General features: G+C 33.3%; 1 protein-coding gene across 3 annotated transcripts; it reads right to left on the bottom strand.

Annotated features, from left to right (window-relative positions):
- Positions 1-517: 517 nt before the first annotated feature.
- LOC138714883 (uncharacterized) lies at positions 518-20766 on the bottom strand. 3 transcript variants are annotated; one of them, XM_069847124.1, is made up of 12 exons: positions 20219-20766; positions 19901-19996; positions 16442-17503; positions 13717-13796; positions 13551-13635; positions 10659-10855; positions 10266-10415; positions 9194-9377; positions 5850-5956; positions 5595-5677; positions 4712-5438; positions 518-1501 (listed from the first exon to the last, which is right to left on the bottom strand). In XM_069847124.1, exons 2-12 carry the CDS (start codon positions 19905-19907, stop codon positions 1439-1441), a joined length of 2745 nt encoding a protein of 914 aa, XP_069703225.1. In that variant the 5' UTR covers positions 19908-19996; positions 20219-20766; the 3' UTR covers positions 518-1438. The 3 variants fall into 3 exon arrangements, with proteins under 3 accessions (XP_069703225.1, XP_069703224.1, XP_069703226.1); XM_069847123.1 differs by lacking the exon at positions 20219-20766 and having other exon boundaries at positions 19901-20196; XM_069847125.1 differs by lacking the exons at positions 10266-10415; positions 20219-20766 and having other exon boundaries at positions 19901-20197.
- Positions 20767-21234: the final 468 nt, after the last annotated feature.

The raw sequence follows: 21234 nt of genomic DNA, 5'->3' as shown, positions 1-21234 counted from the left end.
TTTGGTCAAGATAATATCCAAGTAATTTTTCAATCTGTTTGGTTCATTTATAATTGTGATATGTATTCACACCTTTCAAAACTTGTTAATGTTGAATGTTATATTTTATTTAACAACACTCGCAACTGTCGAGGTTATATCAGCGTCACTGATGTGCCGGAATTTTGTCTCACAGGAGTTCTTTTACATGCCAGTAAATCTACTGACATAAGTCTATCGCATTTAAGCAAATTTAAATGCCAACAACCTGGCCCGGGATCGAACCTGCAACCTCGGGCATAGAAGGCCAGCGCTATACCACCTATGCCAACCAGGCTGACTCAAAACTTGTTACATGAACTTTTATTAGAGGAGAACCCAACAGATACTCAAACATATCCAATACAGAATTATGTGGAATATACTTCTAAAGATAAAAGTGATAGTTTCAAAATACTGTAAACATCTCATTTCGTCACTCAAGAATACAACATGAAATATTGTTTTCTTGGAAACAAGTAAAATAATTTACTAGAACTCAAAATTATTATTTTTAAGTATAAGATATTTTAACAGAAGTACAAGGTGGTTACACCACAGATACATATGAATAAACAGTAACACTGTAACTTTTAATTCAAAAGAATACATTAAGTTCGTAATAATTCAACATAATGCTGAAGAAATTAGCCTAATACAGGAAATTATTATACTCCAATGCATTGTGTATCTATATCTAATATCGATGGTATTTAGGTAAAAGGGCTTAACCTTCATTTTTTAAATGTGACTTTTTTGCTGTAATTAGTTAAAATTTAATTACAAAACATGACAATTATGTTCACATTCCTTCATATGAAGTAATTAATAATATGTTAAAATTTAATTATAGTTGTTTCTGAAAAATTTTTCTTCTGTGGGATAAGCCCTTTTACCTGAACACCATCGATATGACTGTAATCATTAAAAAGAATTTTGATGAGCTACAAAAATATAAAAATATTACTATTCTCATTCTCACAAGACAATAAATATATCAGCAAAATATAGTAGTACACTTATATAAATTATAGAAGAATGTTAATCATCCAAATCAAAAAATCTACCTTTAGTGTGCTGGTTGTTATGTGTAAGTATTAACCATATCACTTCGTATATTCGTTTTGGTTAGTCAATCAAAAAAATGTATACAATATCACACAGGAATATTTTTTGTCATTACTGCAGTTAAAAATCATATTTTAATTTCAATTGTAGAGTAACTTGATTTACATGCATGTTTGACTATCGGAACTAATTGATTAGCCAAACCACGCAATTAATTAGTTAGCATAATTCACATTCTACTACAGTATATAATACATTCTATTGGAGAATTTAAAAGTGCGAATTGTAAATGTTACAACATAACAAACATGTTTTAAGCTAAGTTAATTACATGACATTGAAATCAAAACTATCACAAAGGCTTCACATTCTCCTTATCCACTGGAACCAAAGCACTTTTTAGTTTGGGAACCACCTGCAAAACAAAGAAATGCTATAAATAGTAGGCCAATATGCATTGCTGCCATAATTATACCTAAAAAAAGTTTCCAATTATACATGCATATTAATTGGGATGTTCAGGTCAGCCAAAGTTCTTGGATTTAAAATCTGGAACAGGCAGAGTTTACTGAAAAAAGTGGAAATCTATATCTCTGAAGATTTTGACTGAGAATCTTGATCATAGCTTCCTCCTCTAGGAATAACATGATGAAATTTTAAATCATATTGCATTTCAGGCACTGTTTGCAGTACACTAATAGAGGAATAGTGAAATGACAACAGGGGTATCCGCCAAAAATCTGTACCAAACAGTTTTTGTCCATGGCAAATTACTGTGGATATGACTCAGGTTCTTTAGTGTGAATAGCTAGTTTGACTAATGGTGCATAGCATTAGCCCAACAGCTACAACTTTGGCTTTCCAGAAACTTGAGGCAACTTGAGCTGAAATTTCAGCAAATTCAAGTGTAATTTGTGGTTTTTAAAGACAGATGGGCAAAAGCATACTGTGACTATGATGTGCCCATGGACATGATTAGTGATAGCAAATAAATTACTACCCAAGACGAATAATCATGGACGTGATTCAAAAGAACTAGGGATAACTTAACTAAAGTACATACTTCTACATTTTTAAACCAATCTTAACTCAATGGTTCCTCACCAAAGAGAACAAGGTACAATCCCTAGCAGATATACAGTACATTCGCTTCCCCCTGCGACCAGGCGATGAACAGCAAGCATGTGGAGCAGCAATAATATAGCCTACCAACGTGCTGCCACCCGTGCTTAAGAATCACTCAACAGCTGTCCATCATTTTGCAGTCAGCTGACCTAATTGCGTTCTGTTTCAACAATCAGTTTGCTTTACTGAAGTGCTTTAAAAAAACGCCTCAAGGCCATGTGTGGTGGTTTCCGTGAGCAGTCAGAACTTCAGCGTGTAAGTGGAAATTTTATCAGATGTCAAGAATGCATCAATGCTGATGGACACCAGTTTCAGCATCTTTTGTAACAAGGTTAGTACTCAAGTGATAACAATAAATGAGTAGGATAAGCTTGAGGATTGATACACGTCGCTAACTAATGCTCCGCACTTGCTGGCCGGCCACAGGGGGAAGCGAACGCACTGTACTTGACAGGCAAAGCAGTTATTGGAAAATCTTTCTTGTAAGTACTTATGTCTCTCCTGTCACCTCATTTCACCAATATCCAATAAAATATATTATTTACAGACATATTTGTTTCTTGAAATGTCACCAACATATATTGCTCAGCACAAAAATATAACAAACGGAACACCAACATTTAAAAGAATTTTTCGTTGTTCCTTATTAGAGTGTAGATTACTGTCCATGTGTATCATAAATTTAACTCTTGATGAGAAAAAGTGAAGATTTATTTCCTTTCCATAGGAATTGATGTCTGGCATGTATTGTCTTCAGTGGCAACCTAGTTTTCGTATTAGTGTCAGGCATAACAGGCTCTATGTTCGGTTCAAGTTTGTCGAGTATGATGACAGTCAATATTTGTCGATGTTCGCTCTGCAGAAAGCGGCCTGCCATCTTTGTTCCACCTTGTTATAAAAACATTCGCTGTCCTCCACTCCAATCCCTTCATGTTCTAACTGCTTAAAGAATTTAGCAAGGATCTTGCGATTATTTTTCATATGAAATGAGAAGAAGTTTGTAATGTCTTGGTTGCCTCTTCCAAGTTGCAGGACACTAATTCGTCTCATAGCTTTTTAATTAGTTTATTTTACGATGCTTTAACAACTGTTTTGATTATCTAGTATCTGAGTGAAATGAAGGTGATAATGCCAAGGAAATGAGTCCAGGGTCCAGTGCTGAAAGTTACCCAGATTGTACTTGATGGATTGAGAGAAACCCTCAGAAAAAAATCTCAACCAGATAACTTATCCCAACCAGGATTTGAACCCAGGCTCGATCATTTTACAATCTGACATGCTAACCTTACTTTCGAATAAAACGAATGGTGGAGGTGAGGTGGTACTAGTATAGTAAGGTGGTGGTAATAATGATAGTGATAGTGGTGGAGTTGGTAGCATAGTAGCAGCAGCAGCAACACAAATTTGAATAAATGAAATGGTGGTAGCAATAGTGGCAGCAACACAAATTCGTGTGCAATGATTTCAGTAATGATTATCAACAAATTTTTAGATTATTACAAGTTACATTTTACATTCCTAACATCATCTGGATGGTCTTCTCGTTTTAAAATTCTGTAAGAAAATGTAACTGTTCAATTATTTATCTGTAGTCATTCTGGCTTAAATATCTCAATTGAAGACATGAAAACTCAACCTTTTCAACACTAGGATTTCAAAACAGTTTTATCTATTGTCTAGTTGCATTAAAACTGTGAACTTTGTAAAAATAATTCTTTTGCCACAAATGCTTTAAAATTGACAATACATGCGTTTGTTATTGCTATTGAATGACAAAATCCAATTGAAGACTGGACATAAAAAAGACTAAGTGCCAAAGAGACAAACTGTAGAAAACAGAGAGCTTTCTTGTGCAACTAGTAATGTAAAATCATAGATACTGTTTATCTATGAGAGAAGCTAGGCTCTAAATAAAATTACAATGGAACTTATCATTTTCTCAGTGGATTGACCCAGAGACACATTTTTTTTTGTAAAAATAAAAAACAAAATTGAAGATATTGGCACTTACAGCCTTTTTATGTCCAGTCTTCAATTTTCTTATAAACCAGAGCATAATCACCATTTTGCCTCAGTGAAATGAAGGAAGATTAAATAAGGAAACAAAAACTTTCATCAACCATCCCTGTTTGACGTGTATTGCCATAATGGACATTAAATACTGCATTCTATGTTTTACAAAGTAAGCAACCTCATGATCTAGTGGTCATAGCTTCTGGCTACAGTTCATGAGGTCCCAGGTTGATTACCTGTTAGAATACAGTTTTCCTTAAATGGAATTGTTCCTGTTTTCGTCCATGGTCTGGAATTTAAGTTAAGTTTAGATTTAAGATCTCTCCTGGTGCCAAATAATCTATGTAGTCATTCTATCATAATATCGGTGTAATGTAATAACTCTGCCTTCCAGGCACTCTAACCTCAGAGATAAGTTACATGTAAGTCACTGCCAAGAGAAAACTATCTGGTGGCATTAGAAAAAAAAATACAAAATATACTATACCTTCTGGATTGTTTTCTTCTTTAGGCAAGTTCCTGCATTCAATGAAGTGTGGTCAGTCTTTTCTTTCGTTGTAACCTTCTGGCCATTGATATTCTTTATTATGAGGGGTTTAAGAATACCCTTCTGGACATCAGGTGATTGTGAATTCTCTTTCTTGAAGCCACTGCCATTTTTATATGAAACTTGAAGCCTAGATTTAATTGAATTGCCTGAGACTTGACTCTCTCTTTTGCGTTGGATGCTGGATGCAGACCTCGATCTTGGATGCTCCTTAGGAATAAGCATGCCTTTTCGAGTCTGTTGGGATTCATCAAATGATCTGTTCTTGGGCAGATTATCCTCATCTCTGATACTATTACACAGACTATTATTCAAAGTTGATTCTTTTTTTGCTTCCATCCTTGGTATTGGGGATGGTAGGCCTCTCTGAACACTAGAAGAGGAGGTGGCACATTTAACTTTTCTTGTTGGAGTTGAAGTCACCGCCAAACCAGATACATTAAACTGGGTTACAGATGATTTACTCTTCTGCTGGGAACCAAATGCAGCCACTTGACGTTTTGATTCCTTTTGATTGGGAGTTGCAGGAAGAGAAGTTTTGTCACAGCATGTTACTAGAGTAACAGCAGGTGAAACAAGAGAAGGAACATCTTTAGTGAGAGAGTTTGAACGCCGGAGACATGGAGCGCTTGAAGACGGTGATGACAAAGTAAGAGATCTATTCAAACTAGAAGAAAAAAATATATAAAATTAAATATTATACACTTAATGTAAAAATACATATGGAAAATCACTCAGTAGAAATGTTATCTTTTAATTCTCATATATGACATCTATGGCAAAAGAGTAAACTTCTATATTAGTTTCTCTCCTTCCTACTCACCTGTTTCCTTTCTTTTCACCTCTTTGCGAATTTACAATCTGAACAGCAGAATCGAGTGACTTTCTCTTGGAAAATTTTGAAGACTGCAAAAAAAAATATGATGATCAATCAATGGCAATATTGTAAAGGGAAAAAAAAATTGAGAAATAGGAAGAACAAAATGAAGAGTAGGAAGTTGGAAAAGGAAGGAAAGGAGGGAGAAAAGTTACGAGAAATTATGTTTGTAATGACAACTGTAACAAACAATTTCCTTACCATACATTGAGTGTTGATAGAGTTTGTTTCCTGAACAGATGATCTAGTTTTATTCTGACATGGGTTTGTTACTGGAGTTTTATACAGTGCAGTCTCTACATCCATCCCTGTAAAACGAAAGAAAATAAGGTAACATAATCACAAATGCACAGTATAAAACAATCCTCACTTTCACAATATATACAGAATGTAAATGATTAAAGTTGCCAAGTTACATGAAGTAGTGCAAGACACTAAACTAAAAGTAAATGTTTTTCATGTTTTCTTCTCTCACTTTCATTCCAGTGCAATATATATTTTTGGAATGGACAAGGGCCACAGATCAGATTACCAATTCCATTATAATCAATTTTGAGTGACAGCAACACACACTAGACACTAAACATGCAGGAAACAGACATTATGAAAAACATTACTGATAAAGAAGAAGCATTGCTCTCGCATCTCCAAATATAAATAAGTATTGTGAAGTTCGTAAACAGAAAACAGACTTACTCCATCCATGTATGTCATCTAATTCCAAGTAACTTACCCTCACTCAGTGACATCATCTGTTTAATGTTGCCAGTAATCCTGGCTATATTTGATCATACTTCATGGCCTTACTTAGATGAGCTTCTTAAACTTACACTACTATTCACTTTAACAAAAATATAGGCTTTTTAATGTATATATTTTTTTTAAATTATTACAATTAGAACGAAACATTATTAGACATATTTGTTCAGTGAACTCTGTTGTAATCAACAGTTTTTTATTAATACAAGTAACACTGTTACCAGTAACAGTTATACTTTAAGGTAATGCTTGGTAACAGCATTATTATGTAAATAAGTAACTAATTGTAACTTAATTAGTTCCATAGAGTTACTTTTTTAAACTATAAGCTGCAGCAATCATATTTGGTTTTTCTTTTTTAACTTTGGTTTATGTTCGACGCATTAGACAGACAAGAAAGAAGTTCTCAGCACTTGTAGGTCACATGATAAATTCCTAGTTTCACTTGAAAAAATAGTGATGAATGATCTTTAGATAAAGCCGGCCAAGCTATTTATGGCCCTCATGTGCCATTATAATCCCATTTTCAGTAGTATGTTCAAGGCTATGGCTATACTTTCATCACTTAGAACTGAATCTACTGTGAACAAAACAACATGACCTGAGCCTTACAATGTCGGCACAGCTTAATCTAAACTTCTCAAGACCGACAGTATCATTTTAGTTTTATTTTTGCACTAGGGCTATTATTCTGTTTGTCTCTAGTGGTTGGTGATTTTTATTTCACTTAGTTTTGGAAATGGAAGGGAAGGAAAAGTAAAAAATATCATGGCTGGCATATGCCAAAATATTTTAATTTCTGAATTAAAATGGAAAAAATTATTGTTTACAATGTATGCTCTGAATTGATGGGAAGAGGATACAAAACAGTCAAAGCTCCAATGTCAACTTAAAAAAATACATAAATAAAACATAACCTATAACTGTGAATATTAAGACAATGGTTCTGATTCCAATAATAAATAATAAAGTAACTAGTTTAAATAATCCCATAAAACTTCAATTCCATTAAATTGAGGTGTACTTAATAAAACAGAAGTTGCACTGTTATGTGACATATGTTAATTAATTTGTGGTAGTATCAAAAGTCGAAACTAGAGATGTTTGGGCATTTTATCACTTAATAAATTACATTTAGATTTTAGACTTCCCTCTTATTATAATAGCATTTAGACAGACATTGAGTATAATCTAAGACTTATATACGGTAATATGCTTGAAGCCATTCAAAAAATAAGTATAAATGATTCCTTAGAGGAGGAAACACACGACAATTTTTTTTGCTGGAGAGGAGCTTGAACAATTTTTAGTTAAATAAACAAAAAATTGCTGAAAGATTTTTTTATACTTAGGATCTTGTTTATTAAATATAAAAGAGGAGACCTATCAAACACTTATGTAGAAAAAGTTTTCAGTGCAGGGATATTGTGTTAAAGGGACTAGGAGGAAAATGGTGAATGAAACATTTGAGAAATAATTTATATTGGTTTAAAAGGAACTAGCAGTTTACTTAAACATTTTGAATAGAGTAGACTCCCGATAATTCGTAGTAATTAATACATGAACTTTTGCAAAATATCGAAAATTCTCTCGCAAAAATTATTATTGTTGTTGTTGTTTAGCCAACTGTCCGAAGACAGGCCTATATTATTATTATTATTATTATTATTATTATTAGTATTATTATTATTATTATTATTATTTGAAGTTCAGTAAAAGTTACTCAGACAGGTTTAATTACTAAAATACACTTCAAAATCAAGTGCAAAATTTGGAACAGTGCAAAACGTTTTGAAACATTGACGAAATTTCCAATGTTACAGGCTCCAATATGTTGAACATTCTGCAATGAAATTATACAATTTGCATTATGCTATAGACGTTATACCAGATGCTACGAAACGTGAATTCTGCCATGCATAGCAAAATTATGCTATGGACAGCAACACTGGTCAAAAGATGTTGAGTGGGGAGGGAGAGGAAAGAAACTTGAGATAAGGAAAGATTGAGGAAGTAAAAAACGGAAATGATAATGTTAACTATGCTCATCCTCCTCCTCCCCAAAGTATCGCGAATTACCTGCAAAGTGAATTAACTGCACACACATTACTGGGAGTCAATTGTATTGTGTAATATGGGTTGCTCTTAGATAAGAATTACACATTCTGTTAGCATTTATTATATTAATATTATGTTTGAGAATAGAGGGAGAAACAACAGATAGGTATTTGACTCTTTTACAAACTTGAACATTTATAAAATACAATTTTAAACATTTTATGGAATATGGAGCAATTATGCATTTATTATGATTTAGATACTGTTAGCTTATTTCACTTCCTTTATCCACAAAACTGGTATCCACTATTCCTTTTAAAAACAGACAAATTATAGGGGTGGAAAAGGAGATCACCAAGCACTAATCCATAAAGCACAGTTTCCTTAGTTATAGGACTAGATTGTGCCTTGAATGTCTATCAGTATCACAGCCCTCGAAACTCCGGCTTAAACAAGGACTGCTCCTTACAATTCTGAATTCAAATGACGATAGTTCTTTCCAATGTTAAAATACTGACAACTAAAATTAAAAGCTTGTATTTAGAAGTGAGGAGAAGACAAGTTTATAAGGAGGACAGTAAGTGCAACCCATTTCCTCTGGAGCTTTTGTAGAGATTTATTTTTGCACTTTAGGGGAATCTTGATGAAACAAGCAGGAAATTAAAACTGAATCAATTAACTATTTCTGTGAAATATTAAATAAATCACAGATTGCTGTAACAGCTTACCTTTCTTGTCAGACTCATAGGAACGTGTCATATTATAAAGTGGTACAACTGCCTTCAAAGGTCCTCGCTTCTCAATCTGTTGGTTTTTCTTCACCTTCATTCTTACATCTTTGCCAATATTTTCATCCATAAGAGCAAGTGGTGTAGGAAGAACATTTGGGACAACATTTCCTATTTTATTGTCCTTTGAAAATGAAGAAATTGTATTAACATATATTACACTGCTTGTCACATGTGTATTTAAATGCAACAGATATTTTACTTCAAAATTGTTCTTTAAAAGTAATATTGGAGAAATAATAACTAACACACTAAAACTTCTTTTATACGTTTCGCACTTATGCACTTCTCACACATTACTATTATTATTACCATATTTTTCTTTTGAGGTCCCAGAAAAATTCCTATATTCTCATTGTTAATTTACTTTGGATTATTTTCGTTTATTCTTTTTTACACATATATGGTCGTATTTTAAACCACAGAAGATACAAAACGTTTTTTACATGTTCTAAATCAATTTTGCTCGAAATTAGGTTTGCCACGATAGTTTAAGAATGCAAAAATATAGTATGTACAGCATTCATTGCCACTTTGAAATTCAAAACTGCCCATGCTTGTCTCCAACAATCATGTGTCCTTTAATGACTGCTTTAGAAACAGTAAAACGTTTCATAACACATTATGATATAACTAAACAAATAAAGTAAAAAGAAAGTTATCCCAATTTGAGGGTATGGTTTATTTCTTAGGAGCAAGCAGTGCAAAATATATGACTTTTTGAGCTAAGCAACTAAGATTTTCTTTAATAATGTTATATTTTCCAGGAGTATGTGTTATAAATATGAGTACTGTATTATAGACTCAAAGATGGCTTAATTTTGACGTTCTAAATTTTTCTTGTAAAATTTTATGAAAATGACTTAATTCATTCCCATACAGTCTTGAAAAGCTATTTCAGGTGTTATTAAATGCTATATTAATTACACGTTTTTCTTACTTATGCGTTTATTCCTTCAGACCCCATAAAAACGTATGAATGAAGTTTTACTGTACATGGTATTTAACATACTTGTATAACATGAGTGTGCAATTTAAGACCATTAATCTGTCGTCGACACAGTGGTGACATGGAAGAGCTTGAATGACTGTCAGGATGTGATGTTGCAGACAATTCATTTGAGAAGCTGGTGTTTTTGATTTCTGTCTTGGCACTGAGTATCTGTAGAATGTAAAATATGCTAAAATGTCAGACACATTGAAAACTAACTTGAATTTAAATAATGTCTAAATCACTCAAACAATAGCAAAGAGTTCATTCAAATGGGACCAGCAAAAGTTGATTGCTGAATGACTGTAAAAAATAATCTGTAGTGTAATATTTTAAAACATTTCTAAGACTGATAAATAAAACACAAAAATAAACCATTATTCCTCCAAGGACAATATACCACTTATGCATTACCTTAATAGACTGCTGTTCAGTCGTATTTGACAGAGCTGAATGATCAGATTGCACTGCTTCAGTTTTGTAATCAATAATGTCTTCCACTGGTTGAGTAGTCTTATCATCATCTTCACCACTGAATTTTGGCAGCTCCAAGTTAGTCTCTTCCCACTGTGGTTTACTATTTAATAAATCTACCTCTCCTTCATCAGAAGCTGAAAGTAAAATCATTAAAAACTCAAAATACGCACAAACTTCATGCAATGGAATTATTTTATGAATAGAATCAGCAAATTTCAACAAAAATGTTACCCAAAAGATTCCAGTTTCAACTTATTTATTGAAGTCTGGTTCATGTTGTAATTAGTGTTCTGTATAGGTTAAGATAATTAAAAGGATATCAATTTAGTGAAATCAAGTAGTGCTGGAGTGGATAAACATGTTAGGTAGAGATAATTCAACCAAAAGATGTAATTGTTACTTATTACGATAAAACTAAAACAAATGTTAGTACTGTCTGCCGCTGGGAAGTCTGTCTCTGCAGAATGAGGTAACCTTATCAGTGCAGGGAAATGGTGTTCTGTCGTGTTCTTATTGCTCAATTTCAGTTAGAGCTTGAATTACTAAGGCTACTATTGACGTAGCTCAAACAGAGAGCATGTAACAATTGTTCTGCTAACATGCAGTCATCAGTACTATATTGATGCATAGAACAATAGCGACAAAAAGAAAAAACAAACACACACACGCACACTCACTCTCTCTCTCACATCCTCTGTCTCTTTCTCGCTCTCCAAACACATATTAGTTTTAGGCAGGTGGATGTTTTCTATATTCTTATACAGTACCACATTACATGTCTACATTCCTTCCAGAGAGAAACTCCTCAAAGTACAGTACATAATATATGTTACTTATCAAAATGAAAGTATATATGAAAACTATGGGGACAAAGGTGGAAGGTATGTAGGACTGACATCCCTACTGCCATTAATGTCTACTGTCTGTAAAGGTGGGAACCTTAACCTCCCACCACCTTCTGGGTCAATTTGGCCTATAGCAGGATTGTCTTTACCTTTACCTACATATATATATATATAGAGAGAGAGAGAGAGAGAGAGTCAAACCTAAATGGCCGCCAGTCCTCTTATCTCTAGGCAGTAGGAACTGTAGTCTGCCAAGTGATCACTTGTGTTAACTAGTGAATTATTCATTTAGGGAAATAAAGAGGATGTTGTTCAGAGCATTTGATAAAATGTCCTCTATTATGTTATGTACAGCCATAGAAACATTAAGAGACTGGCCATGTATTGTTTTTTATGAGAGCCAAACGGTACAGTTACAGCATAAAGTGCGATAATACAATTTTTTTTTTTTCGTTGTTGGTAACTCTATAGCATCTATTAGATGCTTTATGGTTGTGCTAACAGATGGAGTTACTTGTCAACAATGTGACGTTGAAACGTGTGTTCAGGTTACTGCCCAGCAACAGTCCTGATGTATTTTTATATCTTGATGATTGGTTAATTAATATTAACCCGGCACACTCACAATCACACTCACATTCATACAAATGTCCAGACTCTAGACACCCAGGGAATTTTTATTCTTCAAGAAAAATACACCGAGAGCCGAACCCGGGACCTCCTGATCTGGAAGCCAGCATGCTGACCAACAGACCACGGAGGCAGTCGATAATACAATTAAAACTAATCCTCGTTTGTAATATATAAGAATACCCATCATAATCAAAATATTTTGAATGCTGAGAGGCTACATTATATGTTTAAATGTTCCTTGATTGAAAAATAGATTTTAGAAATAATATTAACTCATGCATTCTGTATCTCCTTGATAGGTGAATGGTAGCACATTAGCAGGCTAATAAAATGTCCCTTGTCTGATCCTTGGCTGTGACTGTTTATTATTATTATTATTATTATTATTATTATTATTACATCTTTGCAATTTGAACATGTGTTACCTACTCAGAATTATATGTTTCTTGAATACAGTTTGGGAAAATTATGTAGCCCTGAAAAGGACTGTTTTTGGATGTCTATCTGATACAAATACCAATGACCTCTGTTGTCAGTGACTTCTTGTAGTTGAGTGGGAAAGGATACGTTACTTTATAGGCCCTAATACTCACGAAAGCATATTATAAGATTGAAACAGTTGCACCGACCAGAATAATAATTTGTAATTACCATTTATAATATGATTAGCATTATCACTATGTTTTCTACTCTACAATGAATAAATGACGGGAATATAGACAAAGTATTTATAACGTTCCAGTTAAATCGTTATAAATTCAATAATAATTTACAGAGTCTAGCTAAATTTGTTTCTCTTCAAATGAAACTCGAAGTCAATTCCATATTTTTCACAACTGGAATTATTGCGTAATGTTAATATTATAAAAATATTTATCTAGAATATGAAATAAACGAAAGTAAAATAAATGTGTAATAAAAGATTACTGAAATCTAATTATTGAAATTTTTGATGATCTTTATAATTTTGTGTGTTGCAGACTTTATGCAAAGAAAAACCCATGCATTGTGAGTTGCAGACTTAATGCAAACAAGAAAAACTCATGTATCGTGTCCTGGGCCAAAAAATCTAGAGTGATACCCAACAAAAAGTAACCTCTTGCCTTGATGACAATGTCAGCAACTTAAATTTATAAATAACATATATGCTGAGATAAGAGGAAGACAGAAAATAGGAGACTGGAGAATGCTGAGTTTGCAGTGAAAGACCTGCCCTCGGGTAGAAACTATGAAGAAATGAATGAAAAAAGAACACACACACACACACACACACACACAGAGGAAACAAGATTGACAGTTCTATACAGTACTGCAATGTAATTCAACAGCACATTTTATACTGCATACTTACAATTCTGACAGATGCTGTCTGCAATGTGAGTAAAGACAAATGCCAAAGCATGTGCTTCTAAAAACACAGAATCATCTCCATCATTCTGAAAGAAGAGTCAGTGATAATAAGTATAGAAAGGTAGGGAAATATTAACGCTATATATTGTTAAACATTACATACTAACCTCGCTTTCCTGTTCCTTGTTGTCCTTGGAAGAACCCAAACATAATGAGGATGACAATGATCTTCTCACATAATTATTTCCTGTTATAAAATACGAATGTAATAATAATAATAATAATAATAATGAGAGAAAGTGGGAATTATGAGCCTGATAAGCTTATTGAATACAAATATCTGAGCATTTCACAAAACTGTAAAATCAATCATATGATGCCGAAAAAATAATAATAAAAAAAAAACAAGTATGAAAGGAGATCAAGTATAAGAGTTCTTATTTCTTTTTTTATCCAATGGCGAGTACTTGACTGTGTCATTCACCGAACCATCCCATCTAGGACTGATGTGCTGAAGCTGTAGATCTTTTGCCGCAGTTTAAAAATTCCAAAATACACATTGGAGGCATATTTTTATGATTTATGCTAATGCATTTGACTGTGTAGATCACAATATATTGGTAAACCAATTAAAGTTTTATGGTATTAAAGATGAAACCTTAGGTTGGTTTAAATCTTACTTACCAAATAGAAAACAAGGAGTGGAAATAATATACCAAATAGACACAAAGTTACTTATTCAGAATTTAGAAATGTTAAACATGGAGTTTCCATGGGATCAATTTTAGATCCATTGTTGTTTCTAGTTCATATTAATGATTTAACTTATCTCAGATAATCTGAGATGATAAAAGTGTGATTATCTCAAGTAAACTATGCCATCACTTTATAAACACTTCTAATAAAGAGTTAAATGAATTGTTTAGAAAAAATAAATTTCCACTTAGTGTTGATAAAACCAGTGTAATCTAATATAGTAGGTACACATAATAGTGTTTACTTTTCCTACAATATTAGTTTAATTTGAAATGATCTCAAAGAATCTGTAAGCAAAAAGTTTGTTAGTTTGGAATTAGATAATCATTTGAACTCGAAAACACACATACAATATATTCCTCCTAAACTGAGCTGTATCTGTTATGCATTAAGATGCTTATCGTTTATTGGCAATATAAACACCCTTAAAATGACATACTTTGCATACTTTCATTCTCTAATGAAATATGGATTAATATCCTGGGCAACTTGTCTGAAGCTAAGCATATTTTTGTTTTACAAAAGACAGCTATTTTAAGGATGACAGGTGTAGCCTATATAAAATGTTTTTTTATTTAATGACGCTTGCAACTGCAGAGGTTATATCAGCATCGCTGGATGTGCCAGAATTTTGTCCTGCAGGAGTTCTTTTACATGCCAGTAAATCTACTGACATGAGCCTGTCGCATTGAAGCACACTTAAATGCCATTGACCTGGCCCGGAATATCGAACCCGCAACCTTGGGCATAGAAGGCCAGCGCTATACTAACTTGCCAACCAGGTCGACTGGTGTATATAAAAGATACAATGTAAAAAGATTTTTTTTTTACTTAATAAAACAGAAGTCAGAATCTATAAAAGAACTTGCCAGCCTACAGGGTAAACCGTAAATAATGTCATTAATTTTAGGGGATTATTCTTTGAGATATTTGAAACAAAAAAGTTAAATAAATACAATTTTACTCGTTTTTGCTTCCATTTCAAGATAAAAATTGTTTTACAGGAAACATTTTATAGCGTGTTTTGTGAAAATCATTGCTTTAATTCCCAATATGCTCAGTCAATGTAAGAGAGCAGTGTATTATGATAAATGATTGAAAGAATTTTAGTTTCGTCCTTTAAATCTGCAGAAATTTGATCCAAACAAATATAACATTGTAAAATTTTTTTGCAGAACGAAAAGTTACGTTTGTTCAGATCAAATTTCTGCACATTTAAAGGATAAAAATTCTTTCAATCACTTAAACTCCACTTCCTAAAGCTTGTATAAAAATCTTATCTTATATAAAATAATGCTGGAAATGTCCTCCGTCAGCTAAACAGACACTGTATCAGGAAAACATATTCTGATTGACACAATTAAGTTTGCCCACTGTAATGTTTCTGATTTCATTTATAATATTTTCCTTTAATTCTTCTAGTATGTGAACAATTCTTTAATAAACTTTGTGATTTTGTTGACATATATTCAAGATGTGCTTTAATTTCGTCTATTTTTTCTCTGACAAAAATATACCTATGTTCTCTTTCATGTTTTCTGTTTTGCACTGAACCAGTACATTCAAATTTTTGTATGATATCGTGAATTGCAATTCTGAAAGCAGGCAAATGATCAGGAAATCTTTAAATAGAGTCAGCTGCCTAACCATCTTTACAAATGAATGTAAACTGCCGTGGGACTGTCAGGGAACAGGTTCGTTCAGACATGAATTCTCAACCACAGGGGAGGAAGCAGAGTTGAACTATGAGAGTGGCATGAGAAATAGCACAGACATAAAATACAGCATGAGCAGATAGAATTTATAAATAAATAATGTATTACTCTAATGGTAGGATACACTGATGATCCTATGTGTTAATGTGAGAACAAAAAACTTCCTCACATGTGCTGTTCCATTATTCTTAACAGGATGAATTAAGGTACAAATACGTCGGAAACTATTCTTTGGTTCCTGAAAAGCCAACTTAATCAAGTATATACCTAACTGTGGGTTGCCAACTTAATCCCTGTGAATAGAAAGCTCAAAGAAACAAATAAAGACTTACGTGCTTCAAACTATTTTAGGTTATCCTGAAAGCACCAATATGTACCGTAATCTAAGATATACTGATAAAAGATTCAATACATAACTCACCTATTGGACTACTTGAAGAACCATTAGAGAAAAGGAAGGCTTTATTGAGTTCGCCATATGAAGAGCAGCTACTGCCAGTTCCATTTGTAGATGCCCTCGGTCTACCAAGAGACAACTTCAAGTTCGGTGTGAAGCTGTTTCTTTTCTGACACAATTCATTGTGGAAAACCGTAGGTAACTCAGGTGAATACTGAAGCACGTGCGAATAATTGTGTGTGGACGATTTTTCTGGTGTCAGAAGTATACGTGGCAATGAATTGTGATGGCATAATTCGTTTTCCTTCAATGGAATTTTAGACTGTTCCAGAGCATTCTGAATGCAAACATTTATCCTATTAGCAACCATGGCTTTAAGTTCCTCGTCTGTATGTGGTTTTGAGTTGTTTCTAATATCTGTAGTCGGTGAAAATAATATTATGTCTTTGTCAATATTGGTGTAACACTGAGAAGGCTCACTCTGTCTATTTTGATCAACATTCTTCACGTTGGTTGAATTTTGTATATTGCTTACATGTTTAAAGATATCAGAATTATCTGAAAAACTCAAGCACTTTACATCCATGGGATCAGAGATATCTTCAATGCAAATTATTGAATCTTCAGAATCGTTTATTGCAGAAACTTCTATATCAACTCCTATGTTTCTAGTCAATTCTTTTCGATGCTGACTTCTAGTATTTTCTTGAAGTTTATCAGAACTTTTGCCATTATCTAATGTTGAAGATTCAATCTTTGCTTCCTTTATTATTATATTTGTTGCGTCAGAACTTGAAAGTTTATTCTCTATACAAAGTGATGTGTCTTCTGATGAACAAAATGCTTTTTGATAAACCAATTCGAATGGATCATTTAACATTCTAACATTTATATTAGTCTGATAAACAACCAAATCAAATGGGTTATTCTCTTCATCAAAATCATTATTCGTATTGATGGTGGAAACTATCTTTCCTGGAGAATGCACTGGAGAAGGAACAAGTGGAACCTCGTAAAATTTGGGTTTCACAGGACTATTGAAGTCTATAAGGAGTTTGGATTCGCTGGAGCAAAGTTGACTTTTATCTGAAACAATGGTTTTTATGATAAGAATATGCGTCTTATTAAAGTTCTAAATTCCAAATTTCAGAAAACCTCAGAAAATGGTGCACGAGTTTCTTTTATATTTTATATTCTTTTATAAGACCCAGAAAATGATAATATGCATGTGCAAAAAGAGAGAAATTGCATATATACACCTAGTTTTTTTAGTAGGTTATTTTACGACGCTTTATCAACAGCTTAGGTTATTTAGCGTCTGAATAAGATGAAGGTGATAATGCCGGTGAAATGAGTCCAGGGTCCAACACAGAAAGTTACCCAACATTTGCTCATATTGGGTTGAGGGAAAACCCCGGAAAAAATCTCAACCAGGTAACTTGTCCCGACCGGGAATCTACACATAGTTGCAACGCAGTCAACATAGCACAAATATAGCTATAACCGCTACTGTCAATAACTGCAATAACACTCAGAACATCTATGTATGAAATACAATGAAAGCATATCTGTAAAACAGTACGAGTAAGGGAATTTCCAAAATGATTTCACCCTGTATTCCATTGCTGACATTGCTTTATTTCAAAACGAACTTTCTGTTATGGTCCTTACATTCTGTATAGCAGGGGCGGCTTTAGAGACAGTGTCATCGTGCCATGGCAGTACCAGAACACAAGAGAGAAAAGGAGAATTCATAAGGCCTACATATCAAAATAGCCTACTTATTAACAAGATTGAGAATAGCACCTCTGTTAGACCTATTGCATTTTTTTTACAAAGATATATTGGCTGCACTGCATCCCCCAATTTTGTATCTGCACATGCAAAATAATAATGTTATACATCTTGATATATATTCCGAAGTAATAATGTTAATTTCGGACTTGTTTTTACGATACAATATACTTTATATATCTTGTAAATCTAGTGTACTGAATTAGGATTATATTTACAGTGACAACATGCAATAAACATTCTATATACAGAGTGTTAGGGGTATAAGTGCCATCCTTTTCACAGTCGTTGGGGACGGTCAGTGAATGTAGAGTATCCAACGCCCACTGAACGAATATTTCACTTTTATCACTGCCAAAATTGCGCTATAATCGTATATGCAAGGTAGGCTATAACAAAAACCTAAACTAACCATACCTAACCTGTCAAAGAAGCAAAAAGTTATACTAAATATGTGTAAAATTGGCCTATGTCTCTATAGTGGGCGGGACATAAGTAACATTGACCTGCTTTTCTTATTTTATTTGCGTTATACTACTTACATCGTTAGTAAAATTACGAAAACAATCACATCAGTAGACATATCTAGCAAAGAGTTAATATTAGTTTAAATAAATATTTGTCTGTTTATTACGTTTTCGTGGAATTAAATAAAAATGCATCCTTAACTTTGTTAATATTCTGGCGTGAGAGACGTAGCAACGTTTGGTAGGGAGTACTCAGCACAGACATAAGTACGAGTCAGCTGAGTTCAAGCTCCCTGCTGAGTGGATGGCAGTTCAGTACAGGGTATTCGATAAACAACTTACTATGTCATTCACAGTTTAGGAATATCATATATTATTAATTTATGGAGAAAGTCGTCGTAATTCAAGTGAGGTAAGAAGGATATACCATCAACGTTTTCCTCAAACAAGGTTACCTAATCGGCAAACTTTAATAGCAGCTTCTCAACATTATTTTTAAAAATTCAAACTATGGTTTATTTAACGACGCTCGCAACTGCAGAGGCTATATCAGCGTCGCCGGTGTGTCGGAAATTTTGTCCCGCAGTTCTTTTACATGCCAGTAAATCTACTGACATGAACCTCTCAACATTATTACAAACTACCCATTTCTTAAATCACATAACCAGAAATTTCTTTAAAAATTATACTGCTTTACGGAAGTGGAAGAGATTAAAATGTTGCATTAGGAAAAAAGTTTGTTTATTTTTTAGACATACAATAAAAAATGGAGCAATATTTTCACATAAAATTACCATAATGTTCTATTAATGAGATTGAAAGTTTGTGTTTCCTGCTCGTTTTATGTAAACAACAGTATTGTTATGGTTCGCTCATAGAACAGAGCATGTTTTGTACCAGTATGTCTGTACTCGCTTGAGCTGTACTGTGTACTTCTAAAACCCCTCCTCCCCGTTTGAGCTGTACTGTGTATTGTACTTCAGAACCCCCTCCTCATCGAGCAACGTTGCAAAACGTCTCTAATATTGTAAACTTTAATAATTAGTTAAATATAGCAATTAGAAAAAAATTGTAAGGACTTTTTTGTTCCTTATGACATGAATAATCACCAGTTAAAATAATGGCACTTATACCTCTTACACCCTGTAGTTGAGGACCATTGATATCGTGCACCATGTTCGAAAGAAATACCATAAACGTAACCTATATCTGCATAACATACCATCCATATTTATATAAAATTTCCATAAAATGTACAGCGTGTGATCAATTTCCTTCAGTCTGCTCACAATTGCCTGTTCTTCAGTCAGCTCTATCTCTATAAATAAATAAATTACGTTATCATCTTGATTGATACGAGGTAAACTTCAGTTGTGAAAGCAACGAAGCTAATATCAATAATTAAAGAAATACTCATTTATGACGCATTATAGTATAAAACAAAACTAATTGTTTAATAACCAAACACTTCATATTCAAAACACTCCAACAGTAGAAGATAGTTCATGAACCGTGGCATAAATCACGAAGTTAAACTAACCTTTGTACTTCCACAATTTGCAATTCCCTGTCAAATTCAAATATGGTTGTATTGCGCTCGTTGCGTTTTGCCTGCAGTGTCGCCAACCTCGATTGAAGGATGCGAGCTAAATTATCGCTAAAAGGGATTAAAAAAACATAACTGTGAAGGGGCTAAATTAAAACTGAGAGTTTTAAAACTATAATTTAATATGAAAAGTCTTCTACATTAAAAGCGTAGCGAACAAAACATAAAAAAGTTAAATTAAATGTACAGAAAAGGAAACTGTTCGGAAATCTAGAAAATAACGTGAAATGGGAGGTGCGTGATAATGAATTTCTAGGGAGGAAACGGAACGTAGGGACATTGAAAACATGATACGATGTAATGTGAAGAACGTAAAACTTGTATTAATTCAATAACTAATGGAATACAATGAAACACAACAAATATTAATGAATAGAAACAAAATTCCTATATTGAAACTTCGTTTCCACTTCGGCCATTAAGCGACATCACTAAACAAAAATCGCTAGGCTTTGAAAATCCTGCTGAGATTCGTATATGCAAGCCTAGAATGCAAGCCATAACAAAAGCCTAAACTAACCTAACCTGTTACAGATGTGAAAAAAGACTGATTCTTAAACTGATCTGGGGCCTGTTTCTCAAAACTCAAGGACTAGTAATACTAGTCTGTACAGTAGCCTAGATCATATATAAAACTTAGTATATATGATCTAGGACAGTAGTAATAATAGTTTGTTTTACAAGTCTGTGTTTCTAGAAACTACAAGGGTAAAGTAGTAGTTACCAGTTCACAGACTAGTAATATTGGCCGATTTCACCAGTTCCTAAGAGATTCTGTTTCTCAAAATGCTAATCTAGTTGATTATACTAGTACCGGTATTCCACAGGAATATTCCTACAAGACTCTAAAGACTGGTGATTTCTATATTATCAGTTACCAGTGACAACCTTTCTCAGATAATCAAAACAAAATATTGTAGTTATTTTTTTAATATATGTGGTTTAGTGAT

The sequence above is a fragment of the Periplaneta americana genome, chromosome 15 (assembly GCF_040183065.1).
Source record: "Periplaneta americana isolate PAMFEO1 chromosome 15, P.americana_PAMFEO1_priV1, whole genome shotgun sequence".
Lineage (NCBI taxonomy): Eukaryota > Metazoa > Arthropoda > Insecta > Blattodea > Blattidae > Periplaneta > Periplaneta americana.
Note: the sequence above shows the minus strand (reverse complement) of the source record. Positions and strands in the feature narration are given on the sequence as shown.

Excerpts from the sequence above, each read along its gene's own strand:
- LOC138714883 (XM_069847124.1), bottom strand. Across the intron at positions 13,797-16,441 it reads TTCTTCAAGTAGTCCAATAG|GAAATAATTATGTGAGAAGA; the intron begins GTGAGTTATGTA and ends ATTTTATAACAG. Across the intron at positions 13,636-13,716 it reads ACAAGGAACAGGAAAGCGAG|AATGATGGAGATGATTCTGT; the intron begins GTTAGTATGTAA and ends CTCTTCTTTCAG.